The 18,247-nt window shown below is 34.2% G+C and overlaps 1 protein-coding gene across 17 annotated transcripts in view; it reads left to right on the top strand.

Moving 5' to 3' along the window:
• The window catches only part of PCDH15 (protocadherin related 15), a 729,696-nt gene that overhangs the window by 525,577 nt on the left and 185,872 nt on the right, over positions 1–18,247 (top strand). For all 17 annotated transcript variants that reach the window (XM_060118371.1, XM_060118174.1, XM_060118091.1 and 14 more), the window contains 2 exons: positions 10,097–10,402; positions 13,216–13,440. In XM_060118371.1, the coding sequence (XP_059974354.1) occupies positions 10,097–10,402; positions 13,216–13,440 (531 nt within the window). The remainder of the gene's footprint in view (positions 1–10,096; positions 10,403–13,215; positions 13,441–18,247) is intronic.

Below are 18,247 nucleotides of genomic sequence, written 5' to 3'. Positions count from 1 at the left end.
GCCTAATATTTAATTGCACAGCATAAAAATACAGAAAGTGGTTTGTGCCAAGTGCAAGAAGGATCAGAAGGCTGGATGGAAAGAAGAGGTTTCCAAGAAAGAAGATGAGTGAAACTGGAGATAAGTTTTGAAGAATTATGACATCAGCTATGGTGCTGTAAGATTTGTAGGTGATATGTCCCACTTCCTAGCAGAAGCTTTAAGAACTCTAGCTTGGTAATCTCGTCTCTTTTTTTCCCTTGGTCACATGAATGGCATGTCCCAATAGAGCCTGTCCCTTCAGACTCCTTCCTGGACTGAAGACAATACAGGGTAGAGCTGCAGGGAATCCACAATGGGTTACTGCACGGGAGAGAAATAAACGTCAGTGACAGCAAACCACTGTGATTTTGGAGTTGTTTGAAAGCTGACCGATATAATAAATAAACTCTTTTGACTAAAACATAGAGTTATGTCAAAGAGTTAGTTATGAGATATAAGTGCATAAGGGTAGGTTCGAAAAAGATCATGTAGAGCCTTGAATGTTAGAATAAAATGTAGTTTATTGTGTAACTAGAAGGAATTGCTTTAACTATTCGTCAATTCAAGCAAACTTTCATTTAAGGCACCTACTGCTTCATAAAAGGCAGTCCTTAATGCAACATTGATTTGGCAAATATTCACTGAACATTAATGAAGAAAAGGTATTAGAAATTCAGCTATGAGCAATGCATTTTTTTTTTTTTTTTTTTTTTTTTGTCCTCAGTTTGCAGGAAGGATAGTATAGGAGCCAAGCAGGTAAGCAGGCAACTATGTTATGTTATAGAGCTAAATAAAAACAAAATGACAGGGAGTCTCAGTGGAAGGACAGCTGTCTTGACTTGGGGAAAGCATCCTAGAGAAACATCCAAGCCCTTAAAGACAGTTTAATAGAGATTTGCTCCATGGTAGAATAGAAAGAATTTAAGAACACTAAAAAAAGACATAGCTTTGGAGAAAAATATGGGCAGCTGTCAAACCTTTTCTGTGGGGTAATACTGTTTACTGAGTTCTCTGGGTAGAAGTTATCTTTTCAGATTTGGAAGGATGGCCTGCAGTAGTTATGACAAGTAAAGAAATGTTTAGTGTAAAATAGCTCTTATACCCCTTTTAGCTCTCACTATAATGATTTTAAGGGCTTCACAATTTATGATCAGGTCATGACTAATCATCTGTTGTCACACATTTGTTTCCCAACCCATGATAAAATTACTTTAAAATGTATCTGGAAGTTACCTTTTCTTCTACTTTCAAATGGAATACATTTTTGATCTTTAAAAATTCAACATTTTTCTCAGGCCAGACATAAGGAACATTTCTCAAAATGTGACAATGTCCATAAAATCATCAGACATACTTTTTCATAGAAATTTCTCTATAATGTGTCTAATACTACCTGAATTCATGCCTCAAAGACCTTAAATCTTCATTATTGTTTCTTGTAATAACTAAAGTGCTCTTTCCTTTTTGTTACATATCATCTGGTCATACAAGTTTTCCTTATATTTTTATTTGTTACACTAAAACCACATATGAACAGGTTTTATTATCTTTCACATATGAATTCTTTAATTAATATAGACACCCAAATTCTCAGAACATCTTGATAAAAACAAAGTTAATGGAACCTAATGGACTCACTGTACCAGGTTAAATGTGATCCTAAGGAAAATGAAGTGTATAAATAAACCAAATAAAAATAGACTGATTTATTCTTCAAAAAAATATTTTTAAGAACTTTAGGACAGAATTGAGCTTTTTTTAATAGTTTCTAAGTAGATGTTGAAAACCTCAATAGCAATAAACTTACCTAATTTTTAATTGATTACTTAATATGCTCTAAGCATGCTGCTAAGTGTGTTCAATCCTCATAGTAAGTAGTGAGATAAATACTTACTATCATCATCATTTTACAAATGAAGGATGGACGCTTAGAGTGACTGACTCACCCAAGGCCATAGAGTTAGTATGGGAAAGAGCTGGTCTTTTAACCTAGAGCTTAAGCCCTTAAGGAATCTCTAATTTATATATGGGTTTTCTAGATTCCTAGGGATTAAATATTTGAGAGTTCCAATATTTGATAAAAAAACCTATTTACTCTCATTATGTTTTTAGTGATTTGAACTCAAGTGCACTTGTTACCTTCTAGCCAGTAAGTCTGTTTGCCATTGTTCAATAATGAATAGGTGTGGAGAGAGGAAACATTTACCAGCATCATGAGTCACTAAATTGCTTCTCCCTTTTAACACTGATAATCACAGCCCTTGAAATAGCTCAGCTTCTTTAAAGAAATAAAGATGACAACTATTTTATGCCTTTTTGAAGTTGGCAGGTAATTTTTAAAATGTACTTCTACTAGTAATGTCATTAAGGATGCACTTCCCAACTTCTCCTTCTGACCTCCCTGCTCAACACCTTTTAAGGTTCCTGCTTCAAGGTGAGAAAGGAGTGCACAGCCTCAAAAATTGCTGTGAAGGAAAAGCAAAAACTAAGGGAGCTAAGCTCCCTTTCAGCTTCACACTGGGCTAATTAGGTGCTACATGGTAGTTCACACCTTTCTAATAGCTATACTTTCTGTTTGTCCTCAAAGTTCTTTGCATAGAACTGATTTTTGTGAGAATAAACAGAAATTATTTTATATTTAAATAATCTGAATGGATATAAGTATAAAATATATTTTAATTAGAATTAATCATTGAAAAAATAATAAGTAATCTACCAAGAGTCTTCTCAATGGAAGGAGTGCGGACATCAGACTCTCCTTTGAAGTCTTATCCCAGTATATTCCACCCATAAAGACATACTTTTAAATCTCTTTAGAATTTGTAACTCCCAATGTAGGTATCCCAGTAATGGGCCTCCGCATTTATTGATGGGAAAGCATGTATAATAGACCACTCTAAAAATTAATGAGGGAACAAAAGGGGTAAATATAATGTGTAAGAAATATTTTTCCCTGCTTCCTTTTCAAGTGATATGCTATAAAATGGTGCTCAAGGAATAGTCAATAAATGCCCTTATACATGATCTGTTGTCTTTATTAAGTAATAATTATTTGGTTGTCTGTAATGTATTCTAACTTTGATTTTAGTGATTAAGATTTTCCAGAAGTTTTTCTAGGAAATATTCAAAGTTTTGTCCAGTGAGGTCTTTATTTGACTACAGACTATTAGCCAATTTCCCAACAATACTCATTCACAAATAAGTAGCCACAAGTCAGGCCCCCTGGTAAGGTGTATATTACAAAATGTGTTAACCATGGACAGATGATTATAAAGTTGCAGCTATTACTGTTTTTTTGCTTTGATGTAGTACAAGGGGAGAAGAGATGTGTGATTTTTCTTATTAACAATTTTAATTAACTTTTAATTGATTTCTAGGAAGATAAATGTTTTCATTACAGCATCACACGCTGAGCTCCTTGGTTAGATATTAAACATCAGTGCAAACTTCTTGACAGTATTGCTGATAATAAGGGATTTTATGTTTGGTTATCTTTTCTAACATGTACATACTCATCTATAATACTAAGTAAATGAAACTACCTTGTTTAGCCAGCCCATATCACTTAACTTACATGACATTATTTATGTTCCTCAATTAATTAGAACACAGAAAAGGAAGCAAATAATCCTGTATTTTACAAACATTCTAGTTCCTTTGTCTCTATTAGATGTGTGTCTGAGTTACCTTAAATTTTTTAGAGCACTTTCTTATAAGATGTTAGTCTTTTATTCCATGAGCATCAAATATACCTCCTTTCATGGAAGCTAGACAGTCAGTGAATTAAGTTGTAGTTAATCATGTCAAAACGTGTGTGTGTGTGTGTGTGTGTGTGTGTACTTGACTTTGAATATATTATTTACACTTTATACTTAAGCTGACTTAAAATTACAAAACCCAATTAATAAAAATGTCCCATCTAATATTTATTTTTAGTCCCCTTGTTGAATATGTGTTTGGATATTTTCTTTCAACAAATTATCCCACTGTAAGATAAAGATTGCTGTATATTTGAAAAATTCAGTAAATGAAGAGTTATGAGATATGCTTCTATTCACAAAGGACTTATAGCTGTGGGGAGAAAGTGTAAGTAAAAAGTAATGTGGGCTTCCCTGGTGGTCCAGTGGTTAAGACTCCACGCTTCCAGTGTAGGGGGCACAGGATCCCTGGGCAGGGAAGATCCCACATGCCGTGTGGTGCAGCCAAAAAAAAAAAAGTAATGTTACAAAGCATTTGTTAAAATTCTAATTTATAAAATGATCTATCTCTAAATGCTAGACATTTTCCTAGGAGAGATTGAATTGGGGTTGGGATTTGAAGACTGGATGAAGGATTGGAATTTCAGAGGTCAATAAGGAATCTTCAATGCAAGGCTTGAAGAAAATGTCAAAAAGTGTATGCTGAGTCCTAAGGAAATGTAGAAAATTGATTAGACTTGAGCAGAGTGTTTATACAGGACAGTGAATAGTAAGAGAATGCTGAAAATGTAGGTTGGAATTAATTCATGCATAGGAGTTTGGACTTCTGTCTATAGTTCAGTTGAAAGGATTTCTATTACTCAGGGTTTTTAAATCTGGTGCATACATTACTCCCCTTGAGAACTTTGTCTTGCTTATTAAAATATTAATGGCACTTGCAAAGTTCTGAAGTAATGAAAAATTTAAAATTTTCTTTAATCCCAATTTTCCAAATTTATTTATTTGAACAGAGACCTCCCCTTCTCTCTCCATCTCCCCTTACTTTTTCCTGGCATCATAAGAGACGTTAACTAACATTCCATGAAATGTAGCACCTAAAGTTAGTTTATCAAAACCATGACTGAAATTCAGTGTTTACTTCTCCCTCCATGGCCTTTTCCATCAAGTTAGGCCATTGTTAAAAATAATTTCTCATTGGACCTTTTGAAAGCATATATTTTTCTGATAATCTGTTCTCTGCCATTTATTATTTTACTGTAGACTTTGTTAAGGACCCTGACATGTTTGAGAGTAGGCACCATTGATTCTATTAACTTAAGGTAGTTAGTTTCAAGTGATGGGTCATGGGTAACAAAAAGTATCAAGTGGAAATATTGTGTGAAAATATCATGGACAGATTATTAAAAGAAGGCCTTATTCCCAGTGTTGCTCATTGAATTATAACAGTATTTTAAAAACTGTATGTCCCTCAAGATATTAGTAAATATTTTGCTAAACAAACAACAATGAAAAAGAGTCTATGACTAAATTTGTTTGGAAACTGTGGTATACACACCCCTGGGGTTTGGGACTATCAGTAACTAACATCCTATACCTTGCCCAGGTTCAGACCAATTCAGTGAGAGACATGAAATTCTGGCAAATAGGTGAAACTGATATTGAAAGGAAGGAGGTTTAGTGATGAGAGCCAAATGGGTTGGTAAAAGCTACCCCATGATTAAACTTACCTACACAGCCTCAGGCAGAACTGAAATTGTAGGTCTTATTCATAGGGAAAGAGCTCATATAGCAAAACCAGCAAATCATATGACATCCTTATAAACATCAGATGTTAAAGGAGGCAGTGTGTCTACCCAATTCTTTCCATCAAATTCACCACTCGTGAGTGAGGGAGGGAGCAGAGAGAGCAGTTTTCTTGCTAAAATGTCCTTCCTCTTGGCAAGTTGAAGCCTGGAGAGGGGAAGTTCCTATTCAGCAATCCTCAGTGAAAGAAGATCTTTTAATGCAACACTTCTCTGAGCTACTGTGTATTGGGAAGTTCACAAAGGCAAACATGATTAATGCAGCAATTTGGGAAATACCAACATGATGCACTGTAGGTGGTTCATTCTGAAATTAAGTTTGTTTTTATATCTTATGCCCTGTTGGATCAAGTTTCCTTTAACAATCCTCTAGCCCAGTAGTTTGCAAACATGGGTTGTTCTGATCAAATGTGAGGTCTTTCCCAAGTCATTTGTTACCAATGTAGGTACTACATTTGCATTGTTCTAATACTAGTTATTGGCTTATATCATCTATAACAATGCTGATTTACTTAAATTTTTATATATTTTATTCAGTGGAACAGAATAATGGCTTTGCAACTAGATTGCAGAGAATTATGCAACAGCTATCTTCTTATTCATGTTATAATTGATCTGTGCCATGTTTGTGAATTTCATCTCCGACATATATAATGGTAGGAAAAGAGATTCAAAACTGCTATTCCACTTCACATCTTTTATTTTATAGTTGAGATATCTGAGACCTAGAGGGAACAAGTGACATACCAAAGTTAATGATATCAAAAACTATATATAGTGGAAACACTGAAACTAAACAGCATTTCTATAAGGTAGCAATTTCTTTTTATATATCAAGGTCATTTGTCATCTTAACCTACATAGTCCCTGTTTGTCACTCTACAAAACATTAAAAATACAAAGATATCATACTCTTATCTGGGTCATAACAAAATACTAGTTCGTACTTTATAAAAATGATATTTTTAGGTATAGACCTGGATTCAGTAGTTCTGCCAAGATGATCACAGTCTTCCCACTTGTAAGAAGGGAGACAAGTGTTAAACAAATAATCACATTAATAAATCTATAATTTAAATCTAGTAAAAGTGATATAAATTATACGTATATGGAGTTCTTGCCATGTATAACAGGAGGGTCTCATTTACATTTCAGGAGTCAAAGAAGACTGCTTTGAGGAAGTGATGTTTAAATGGACATTTGAAAGATGAATGGGTATTAGCCTAGTGAATAATAGTGGAAGCCCTCTAGGCAGAGGCTTTGGAGAAATTTGGAGGTTGGAGAGATTTGCATTATTCCAGAACACAGTGAAAGTAACATTTAGTAGGAGAACTCTTGGTTATGGTAAACATTTGAATGGTGCTGAAGGCAGTGGAAATCACTGAAGGATATTAAGAGGAATGATGTCATTTATCTATTATAAAAGATCTCTCTGAAAGGAAATAACTGAAAAGAAAATAAAGACATAATCTAGCAATCTAAGCCACAGTTGATGGTGGCTTCGGCCAAGGTCGTTAGGATTGAGATATTGCTTACATTGGTAACAATGTATTATAAATGGAATAGGGATTTTTCTGTAAATGCCATATCTTGGACCTTGTTACCTAATATACCAATGTAGCTCACAGCTTGGAGCTGAGCCTCATACATAGTATTAAATAAGCTTTTCTGAAATTATTTAATAAATAAATAATTGAGAATAAGCTTTTCTGAAATTATTGAATAAATAAGCTTTTCTGAAATTACTGAATTTCAGAAAAGCTTTAAAATAAGCTTTTCTGAAATTATTGAATAAATAAATAATTGAGAACGTAGAAGAAGTAGATCTCAGGAACATCTTCTTTATTTCTTATGTGATCTGTTGGTCAATGGAAAGACCATTTAGTGAAATAGGGGAATTGGAGATGACAAAGATTTGGACATAGAAATAATCAAAAGTTCAATTAGAAACATGTTAAGCTTCTCATTCTATGGTAGACAGAATTATGATCCCCCAAATACATCCCATGTGTGAATATGTTACCTTACATAATGAAATTAACTTTGTAGATGTGATAAGGTTAAAAACCTTGAGATGGGAGGATTACCCTGGATTGTCCAGGTGGGTGCATTGTAGCCATCTAAGCCCTTAAGAGTGGAAGAGGATGATAGAAGAGTGGATCAGAGAGATGAGATAGAAGAAGGAGAGATTCAAAAAATGTGAGAGGGACTTGACCCACCATTGCTAGCTTTGAAGATGGAAGAATTGTGCTATGAGCCAAGAGAAAAGGTATGTGGGTGGCCTTTAGAAGCTAAGAATTGTCCTTACATGACAAGTAAAAAGGGAGTGGGGATCTCAATCCTACAACTTCAAGGAACTGTATTCTGTCAATAACTGGAATGAGCAAAGAAATGGATCTTTTCCTACAGCCTCCAGAAAGGTATACAGACCTATGCATACCTTGGTTTTAGCCAGGTGAGACCCATGTTGAACTTCTGATTTATAGAACTATAAAATAATAAACTCGCAATGTGTAAACAACTAAATTTGTGTTAATTTGTTATGACAACAATAGAAAACTCATATAATATGCATAAGGTGTCCTAGTAGAGATATTAGTTAAGTAGCTGGACATACATAGTACAATACATACCTAACATCCCCCTCCACCCCACACATATACATACACAGCCATATTAATGAAATTAAATCATTCTATCATAATAAATCTTCCAATATGGGGATAAGTAAGAATATATCTTGAGCAAGAATCATTTAAATTATGGATTACATAAAAATACCCACAGACAGAAAAAGTCCCTGAAACTTTTAAGAGTGTTGGTTTAATGAAATAAAACCTACTTACATTACTGGATTGTATTTTTCTATTTACTTGAGCAGTGATCTAAGACAAAAGATAACATTTTTTGTTTGATTGGTTGGGTTTTTTTGTAAGGGATGTGGCAGTATTGTTGTTTGTTTTTTCCACTAAGATGACCAGCTTGACTAATATGTCAATAATCTGTAAGACAAATTCTAGGAAAAATGTAAAAGTAGAAGAAAATATGTCTATGGAAACTCTTCAACTCTTTTATAGTATTTTTGTCCTCTTCAGACATTCCTGCAATTACTCTTCTATCTTTTCTCAGGCTTAAAACTCCAGAGGTAATGCCCTCCCAGGGGAATTTGTGTTTTGATGAATAAAAGGGACAAATCCTGCTGGAATGTCTGGCATTATGACAGTCAGAAGGAGTGCAGTTATGGACATCTTGGGCTTTATCGTTTCAAACAAGGCACAAGTGTTCAGCAAACCCACCCCACATACTTCCCCAGTGTTTGTAAAGGTGGATATACATCTGCTCATGTGCTGTTCAAAATACATCATATTGCATCCCAGGCTTTGTGGGTATTAAGTGATTATTGTGTCCCTGGCTCATAATGCAGCCAAGTGTCTTGTTTTCCTTCCTTTCCCTAGTGAACTTTGGGGCATAATTATGTAACATTTTATAGATGCTAAGATTCATTCCAATTTCTTTGAGAAACAATAACATAGAACTGTTTAGCACAAAATGCACTGTATTTGATAATGAATTGTCATAATTTATATTCCAATTAATTGATTTTTAGATTATTTTAATTCTCATAACGCTGTAATTCTCATAACACTTCATCAGAAGAATAGTCACTCAAAATTTACCCATTTTATTTGATGCAAAGTGATTTAATATTAGATAAAATTTTCAGTTACAATAGGTTTATTATAGCATCAACGATTCTGTTATCATTTGGAGATTGTATTCTAATATTAAAGAAGAGCCCTTTGCAGTTGCTTTACAGTTACTATACTTTCACTTCTATTTGGGTTTTGGAACATATTTAGTTTTAAATCTCAGTTCCTTGCATTAATTTATTCTAACATTCATTAATTCCACAAATATTTATTAAGTAGTTTTATATGCAAGACATTATACTAAGAACTGGGGTACTGAGGTATTTATTTTTTGTGTAACCGTAAGCAAGATAATTAAAGTACATAAGCCACAGCTTTCTTATTTGTAGAATGGGACCAATGATATCTATTCATAAGAACATCAGGCAGATTAAATGCAGTTATATATATATGGTACTTATACATATATATATATATACACATATAGTGCTTGAATTTAAAAAGCTGTAAAATCTTAAGTTGTCAGTCAGTTATGTTTAATTAAAAACTAAATGTGTTTTTTTTTAATTTTAGAATTCAAAATCTATTAAAGAAATGATAATACAGGAAAAATTCAGTATTTTTGAAATGTGAATTTTCTGTCATAATATAATATTGTTATTTCTACTGATATCAAATTATGTTATGTTCATTTTGAATGAAGAATATCAATTAAACTATAGTATATTTCTTTTCATGTTCTAGAATTTTGTACTACATTGTCATTATCTTTTAAATTTTCTCCCTAGAGAAAAAAATATTTGGTTAGAAATATGCCATAATTCTTTAACTATCCCCTTCTGGCAGGGCAACATAACAAAATGTAATGTGAAAAAATCATAACAAAGAGGACTATGTGAATTCCTTTGTTTTTAATTTTATTTAGGCAACAGACCCTGATGCTGGAATAAATGGCCAAGTATACTACAGTTTGGGTAACTTCAATAATCTTTTTCGTATCACATCCAATGGGAGCATTTACACAGCAGTGAAGCTTAACAGAGAAGTCAGGGACTACTATGAACTTGTTGTTGTGGCAACTGATGGAGCAGTACACCCTCGTCATTCAACTCTAACACTGGCCATCAAAGTTTTGGATATTGATGATAATAGTCCTGTGTTCACCAATTCAACATATACTGTCGTTGTTGAAGAGAATCTGCCAGCCGGGACCACTTTCCTTCAAATAGAGGTGTGTGGAAGAAGCAGTTATTTCGTGAATTCTGTATAAGATTTGACATTCATGTAGGGCTGCCAGACTTAGTAAATTTAAATTAAAAAAAGCAAAAAGCATATGCAGTTAAATTTCAATTTCAGATAAGCAAGTAAATTTGAATATAAGCATCTCTCAAATATTACATATTGTGTTTTATCTAACAACCCTATTTTAGAGATATACCAAAATTTAAAGGGAGAAAAGTTGCCTTTGTGAGAAATTGAATAACACTTCTTAACAGATTTCTTTTTAATTTACAAAAGTAATGCTAAATGTTTATTGCAACAATTGACACTATGAGACTATTTAAAAAAAAACTTAATAGTCTCTCACCTTGTACCTCCAGAGTTACTCAGTATTAAATTTTATGTGTATTCTGTTACATTTATGTTTGTGCTCACACAAATATCGAATAACTATTTACATATATATATAAATATACATGTATGCAAGTGTGTACATATATATATACATTCATATGCATATATACATGTATAGAATTGCCTCATATTTTACAGAAATAGGATATTGCTGTACCTATTATTTTGGAATATCTTTTTCACTTTCCGTACACAACTGGCATCCTTCCAGAAGTCTAACTCTCCTTTTTATTAGTGTCTTCATAGCTAAGCCTCTTTTTTTCAATCCTCAAATAAATTATTACCAGAAACTCTGGACATTCTGATTCAGTACGTTACATTGGCCTAGAGATCTACATTTTAAGCACAACCTCTTTAATTCTGACATAGGTGGTCTATGAAGTGTATTTTGTAAGAAAAAAATATAGTCCTTTCTCAACCTGCAGTCTACAACTTGAATTTTGTTAGCATGCATTTCAAAAGCTTGTGTTTCTTCCATAATTCAACTCAATATGTGTTTACTAGTCAGCAAACATTAATACATCTAAAAAAGGCAGATGCTGACCAAGGAGAGAGCCATTATTTCTCCATTTATTCTTCTGTTCATCTATTCATGCACTCATTCCTTTATTCAACAAGCATATTTTCAGTGCTTACTGCATGCCAAGTCCTCTGCTAGACTCTGGGGATTCAAACATGAACAAGACAGATTTCCTGCCTTCATTGAATTTTCAGTCTGGTGTAGCAAACAGACAAGGAACTGGTAATTAATATAGAGGTCCTCAATGCAAGGAACCTGGGAGATCACAGGTGGAGCTCTTTAACCTAATCTTGAGAACAAAGAGAATGTTTCCTGGAAAAAGTTTATTTCTAAATTGTGAACTGAGGGGCAAATAAGAGTCATTCAAGGGGAAGAAAGAATATTCAAGGCAGCGGAAGAACCTGCTCAAAATCCTGGAGGAGAGAAGAGTGAGGAGCTAAAGGGCTGGAAAAGATATGTGTCCTTCTCACCATGTTAAGGAGATTGGAGTTGATCCAAAATGAAATGGAAAACAAGAAGAATTTTTAGGCAGGAAGGTGACATCATAAAATCTGTACTTTAACAGTATCTTTCCCATTGTGATGTTGATAACTGTTTGGAGGGGGCCAAGACTGACATTCACAAAGATGTTTGCTTTACTGCATGCATTTTTTAACAAACCCTGACCTTCCCCACTCTGTCCTTGCTCCATTCCGTTTCCTCTACCAGAGTTGCCTTTGCCAGTGTCTACTACTGAATGAAAGAGTCATCTATAAGACTTCCCATTGAAACCTGTTTTTTCAGCTGTTTTTTGTTTTGCTTTAATGATTGGGAAACTTTATTTTTGGAAATGAGAATTTAAAAAAATATATTGGAATATAGTTGATTTACAATGTTCTGTTAGATTCTGCTGTACAGCAAAGAGAATCAGTTATACATATACATATATCCACTCTTTTTTAGATTCTTTTCCCATATAGGTCATTACAGAATATTGAGTAGAGACCTGTGCTATACAGTATACTGGTCCTTATTAGTTATCTATTTTATATATAGTAGTGTGTACATGTCAATCCCAATCTCCCAATCTATCCCTCCCGAACCTTTCCCCCTGGTAACCGTAAGTTTGTTTTCTACATCTGTGACTCTATTTCTGTTTTGTAAATAAGTTCATCTGTACCATTTTTTTAGATTCCACATATAAGTGATATTATATGATACTTGTCTTTCTCTCTCTGATTTACTTTATTCAGTATGACAATCTCTAGGTCCATCCATATATCCCTTTTATTTTGGTATTTCTGTCTTATTTCTTCTTTGAGACAGTAATCTGGAGGGTAGGTATCTTGTTTTTATTCATCTTGTGCATTTCTATAGCACCTTGTGCACACTCAATAAGTGTTAGTTAAAAGAAGGGAGGTATAATAGAGTGATCTCTAGAAATGTATTCTAGGATCTTTGTGAGAAGACATATTTACGTTTTCATATAGCCCTTTAATAACTTGTTATGTTTATGGAAAGCACACACAAATACTTATTTTTACTTAAGGTATTATTTTTCATGGTTATACAATCATCAGGAAATAAGCAATCATTTATGACAATATTTATTTCTTTGCTGTGGTATGATCCTTTTAATTAGTGATTTTTTCAAATAAAATAGATACAGTAACAAGATCAACAATGACAAAACCTCATGGGTCTCTGTCTCTGACTTGTTCTCTTTCTTTCTCTCCCTCTCCCTCTATCTGGTAAATTACTTTAAAAAATGTTTCTCTCTGAAACATGCCTTTTGATCATCATTCATTTCATGCTATTCTAGGTACTGACACATGACTTCCAACAGTCCTGCATTTCTTTATTTTGGCAGTGGCAGTGATATAACCATTCTTCTTCTTAATTTGTTATAGGCCAAAGATGTTGACCTCGGAGCTAATGTATCTTATCGGATAAGAAGTCCGGAAGTGAAGCACTTTTTTGCACTACATCCATTTACAGGAGAACTCTCCCTTTTAAGGAGTTTGGACTATGAGGCATTTCCAGACCAGGAAGCAAGTATCACTTTTCTAGTGGAGGCCTTTGATATTTATGGAACAATGCCACCTGGTATTGCTACTGTCACAGTGATAGTAAAGGTAAGGAATATAGATGACTTCTGGTTGCCTACTTTGTACTCTCTACATGTAGTTTCTGTTTTTGTTTTTTTTTTAAATCTACACTATAGTATAATATTGGGGGGCAGGATTCATAATTATATGTGGTACCAGAGCCAGAACATAAAATTTTGAATGTACAGTATTTACAAAGACTTGAGAAATAACTATATTATTTAACTTATAAAAAATAAGTTTGAAAGAACCACTAAATAAGAGTTCAAACACTGTGTCTCCCTGGGTCCCCATTAGCTCTGTGACTTCAATGAAGTCATAATTTCTCTAGACTACACTTTAGTCCAAATTCCACAGCACCGGGGGTAATAACTTCATCCAAATCCTTCAACTTAAAAAAATTAAAATTAAAAAACATAAGAGGATTCTGAAAGTTTAAGAGTTCTAAGCCCCCAAGAACTAGTTAGTTTAGTTTAGTTTGGAACCCAAGATTCTGGAATGAAACAAGCTTTGGAATCAGACGGAATGTGGGTTAATTTCTTGCTCAACCATTTTCAAGTTCTATGACCTTGGGGACTCTCTCAACCTCTCTAGATTTGCCTTCTAGCTTAATAAAATATCCTGCACCAATTGATTGCCTAGAAAAGCATGTCATCTTCCACCTTTAGGGTTTCTTGTGATTGTTAAGCTGTGTATTTAAAAGAAGACATGAGGAAAGATTCATCAGTTCTCACATGTTAGTGTATATAAAGGTCATCTGAGCTGCATACCAAACATTCAGATCCCTCTGCTCCTTCCCGAAGGGACACCTTTCCCACAGGAGCATCTGAGACATCAGTATATTAGAAAAGTACACAGATGATTCTCACACAGGTTGTGTGAGTATCAGATGTTGAAAAATATACTTCAATTACAAATATACACATACAAATGATCCTTGAGCTGCTTTATTAAAGGTGTTTAGTACTAAAAAATGACTTTAACTGACCTTTATTTCTTTGGTGCATAAAATAAAAGTGCTTTCATAAACATGTTTTGTATGATTTTTGGTCAGGGGAAGAAAGTACAAATTTTAAACTACCCTCTTAACATGTTTTCTCTGGTACCCGACTGGAGTTTTAATGGTTAAAAAGACAGAGCTAGTCCGAAAGAAACAGATTCACACAGAGTGAGAGCAAAAGAGTGAGAGAGGAGAGAAGGAAAAGGAAAAAGGGAGAGTGACAAGGATACAGAAGGTCTATATGATAAATGAAGACTTTACAAGGAAGCTTATAGAAAGTTTCAATAAGTCCATGAATGAAATACATGAATAAGATTAATTGGGTAAGCAATTTAAGTTCACTTTAATATAGATATTTTAATTCATATTATATTCACAAATGTATATGTTCTACAAAAAATATATGATTTATGATTATGACTCAGATTTTGCCAGGTAACCACTGAGACCAAGTTTCCATGTTAAAAAAATAAAATCTATGAAATTAGACAGAAGAAAACATGGAAGTATGTGTAAATTTTGAATTAATATTTAGTTATAGATGGTAGAATTGCAATACAAATTTGGCAACCACACATTGGTCTGCTATACAGCGGGACTATTTGTACTTCTTGCAGTCACCTTACATCACTAGAAATGTATCCTAACTGAATGGGATCAAGTTATTTGACTCACCAGTTCTGTTAGGTTGTCTGATCCTGGAGATCATTCAGGAAACCATAGGAACCTATGTTCATTTAAAGTTTGCTGCTTGAGATGCGTAGAATTACAATCTGTAATGTGTTTGAGGTAAATTGTTTAGCAGAATTCACCTATGATAAATTACTCAGGATTTTATACCATCTTGTTCTAGTTGGCTACCTAAAGCATGTGGAAAGTTCTGGGAATGACTTCAGTTCTTGAAAGCAGCTTTCCATAGAGGGCTGTATGTACACAGGTTATAAGGCACAGAAGGTCATAGGCAGCTTTTGTACAATGTTCATTCTTAAAGGGCACTGCCAGGTATAAATGATGGTACAAAAAATCATCACTTTTGTTGCATTTTTGTTTGATTGTTTAACTGATAAATAAGTAAGGTATGTAATTGGTTTTCTTAGACAATAAAATATTGATATGAAAACATAGAAGATTGTTAAAGATTTCACCAATATACGATTAGCATAACTATACTTATCATATAGGTAAATGCTCTAATGCTCTTGGCTGTAAGATCTTTGAGTGTGGATTTTCTTGTGTGTTTTGCTGTTGTTGTTAAGATAATCCTGCAGTCAGGGTGGGATGTGGGGATTATTCCATTGCCTTTACTTTACACTTGAATTAGGCTTATCTGCTGGTACACACATGATGTCTCTTCTTCCCTGGAGTCCTGCTGTCTTCTCTAAACTATTGGGTTGGCCAAAAAGTTCCTTCAGTTTTTAAGGAAAAATAAAAGACACATTTTTCATTTTCACCAAGAACTTTATTGAACAATGTGTTCACCGTTTTACTCCACTACCTTCTGCCATTTTTCAGGCAACTTCGTAATTCCATCTTCACAAAACATTTTATCTTTATGAGCAAAGAACTGTTCCAGGTGCCTTTTACAGTCTTCCATGGAATTGAAATTTTTTCCATTAAGAGAATTTTGTAAATACCAAAATAAATGGAAATCTGAAGGTGCAACGTCTGGTGAATAGGACGGATGAATCAGAACTTCCCAGCCAAGCTGTAACAGTTTTTGCCTGGTCATCAAAGAAACATGTGGTCTTGCATTACCTGATGGTAACAAGTGTTGCTTTCAATTGGTCTCACTGGGAGCAGCACTTGTTGGAATTAATTGTTTGGTTTTCCAGAAGGAGCTCATAATAGAGGACTCCCTTCCAATCCCACCATATACACAACCTCACCTTCTTTGGATGAAAATGAGCCTTGGGTGTGGTTGGTGGTGGTTCATGTCGCTTGCCCCATGATCTCTTCCATTCCACATTATTGTACAGTAACGACTTTTCATGGCCCATCACAATTTGTTTTAAAAACAGAACATATTTTTGTTAACGTTTAAGAAGAGAATCCCATGCGGAAATAGGGTCAAGAAGGTTTTTTCTCTTAACTTATGTGGAACCCAAACATCAAAGTGATCAACATAACCAAGCTGGTGTAAATGAGTTTCCAGCACTTGATTTGGATATTTTGAGTATGTCGGCTGTCCTCCTGCATGGTATAACGTTGATTGTTTTCAATTAATGTCTCAATTTGATTGCTATCCACTTCAACTGGTCTACCTGACTGTGGAGCATTGTCCAGTGAGAAATCTCCAGCACGAAACTTCACAAACCACTTTTGACATGTTTGATCAGTCACAGAACCTTCTCCATACACTGCACAAATCTTTTTTTGTGTGTGTGTTTCAGTTGAATTTTTACCTTTCTTGAAATAATAAAGCATGACATGCCAAAAATGTTGCTTTTTTCTTCCATCTTCAATATTACAATGGCTACACAAAAATTCACCAATTTTGATGTGTTTTTTTTTAAACGCACGCTGATATGGCAGCTGTCACAATACATTCTAAAAAAATTTTTGAGTAAAGTTAGCTACTAGAGCCACCTTATGGAAAAAACTGAACGAACTTTTTGGCCAACCTCAATACATTGGAAAGGGGAACACAAGTCCTTTCCATTCTCAGATGCCCTAAAGCTATCTGGAGTGTTTTATTAGGGTCTGGATTCCTTCTTTCTCTGGGGTCCACAATGATTCTGTATCTACTCCTTCCATTTTGTGTTTCTCTATCTTAAGAATTTTATCTGTTTCAGGGAGTTGTAAAAATGTGTCATTTCAGAGACTTAAAATTTTATTCAGCATTAAGTTCTCTTTGGAAATAGCAATGTGAACTATCAAAATCTTTTCTTGGGTAAGCTGCTTTTCTATTTGTGTCTCTCTTTCCCGAGACAATGATTTTCAGTGCTCTAGTAGTCTAGGGAAGGATCAAGGAACAATACAAAATCATCGAGGGCCTGAGGGGCTTCAGTGCATATTTAGAAATATTATTTTGCCACACTATTATGATATGACATTTAGAAATTTAGAAATCTGCTTACAAAAATTTTAGGAACATGATAATATTGGTGGTTATGAAAATGCCATGATAGGTAAAGACATGAAAAAGACTAAAAGATGAGACTGACCTAAATGAACTAAATGAGCAAAATGGCTTGTGGACCATCTACCTGGTTTTGCCTACCCATATGCTTTGATGGTGTTGAACACTAAAAACATTTTAAATAGAAAATATGGTCCATCTATTGGCTGTTCTGGACAATAAGGGAAGAAAAGATTTGCTACTAAGGACCTTCACCCTATAATTCCCAGATTCAAAGATGGATGCTCAAGTGGTATGTAGCCTTCTCTCTCAGGATAGATGTGGTTGATAATGGAGAGTTATAATCCCTCATAGACTCTAGCTTGGCTACTCTAATTTCAGTTTAGACTTATTTGCTTGGATTTTTTTTTTTTTTTTTTTTCTGGAAGAAGTCATTGGTGTCAAACTGAGTCCCAAACTATCATCTGAACAAGCAGGATGTGCACTAAATAAGCCTCATTCTCTATCTGGGACTTAAGTCTCTTAAAATGCCTTCTACATTCCCTAACCACCCCTTTATTTTAATACAGGGGATTCACTCAAGGATTCTACATCAGCTTGTGCTAAATGTTGCTCATTGATGGGCTCCTTCTTTCTTTAGAAATAAGAGTGTTGATCTAATTTTTATTGTCTCAGTTGCTCTGTCTTATTTAGAGAAGTCAAACTATTTCATTGGTCAAGGGTTCCTGACCTATACAAAGTTATTTCTGGATTAT

Source organism: Mesoplodon densirostris, chromosome 1 (genome assembly GCF_025265405.1).
Source record: "Mesoplodon densirostris isolate mMesDen1 chromosome 1, mMesDen1 primary haplotype, whole genome shotgun sequence".
NCBI classification, from domain to species: domain Eukaryota; kingdom Metazoa; phylum Chordata; class Mammalia; order Artiodactyla; family Ziphiidae; genus Mesoplodon; species Mesoplodon densirostris.
This window is presented reverse-complemented; position numbering and strand designations above follow the sequence as displayed.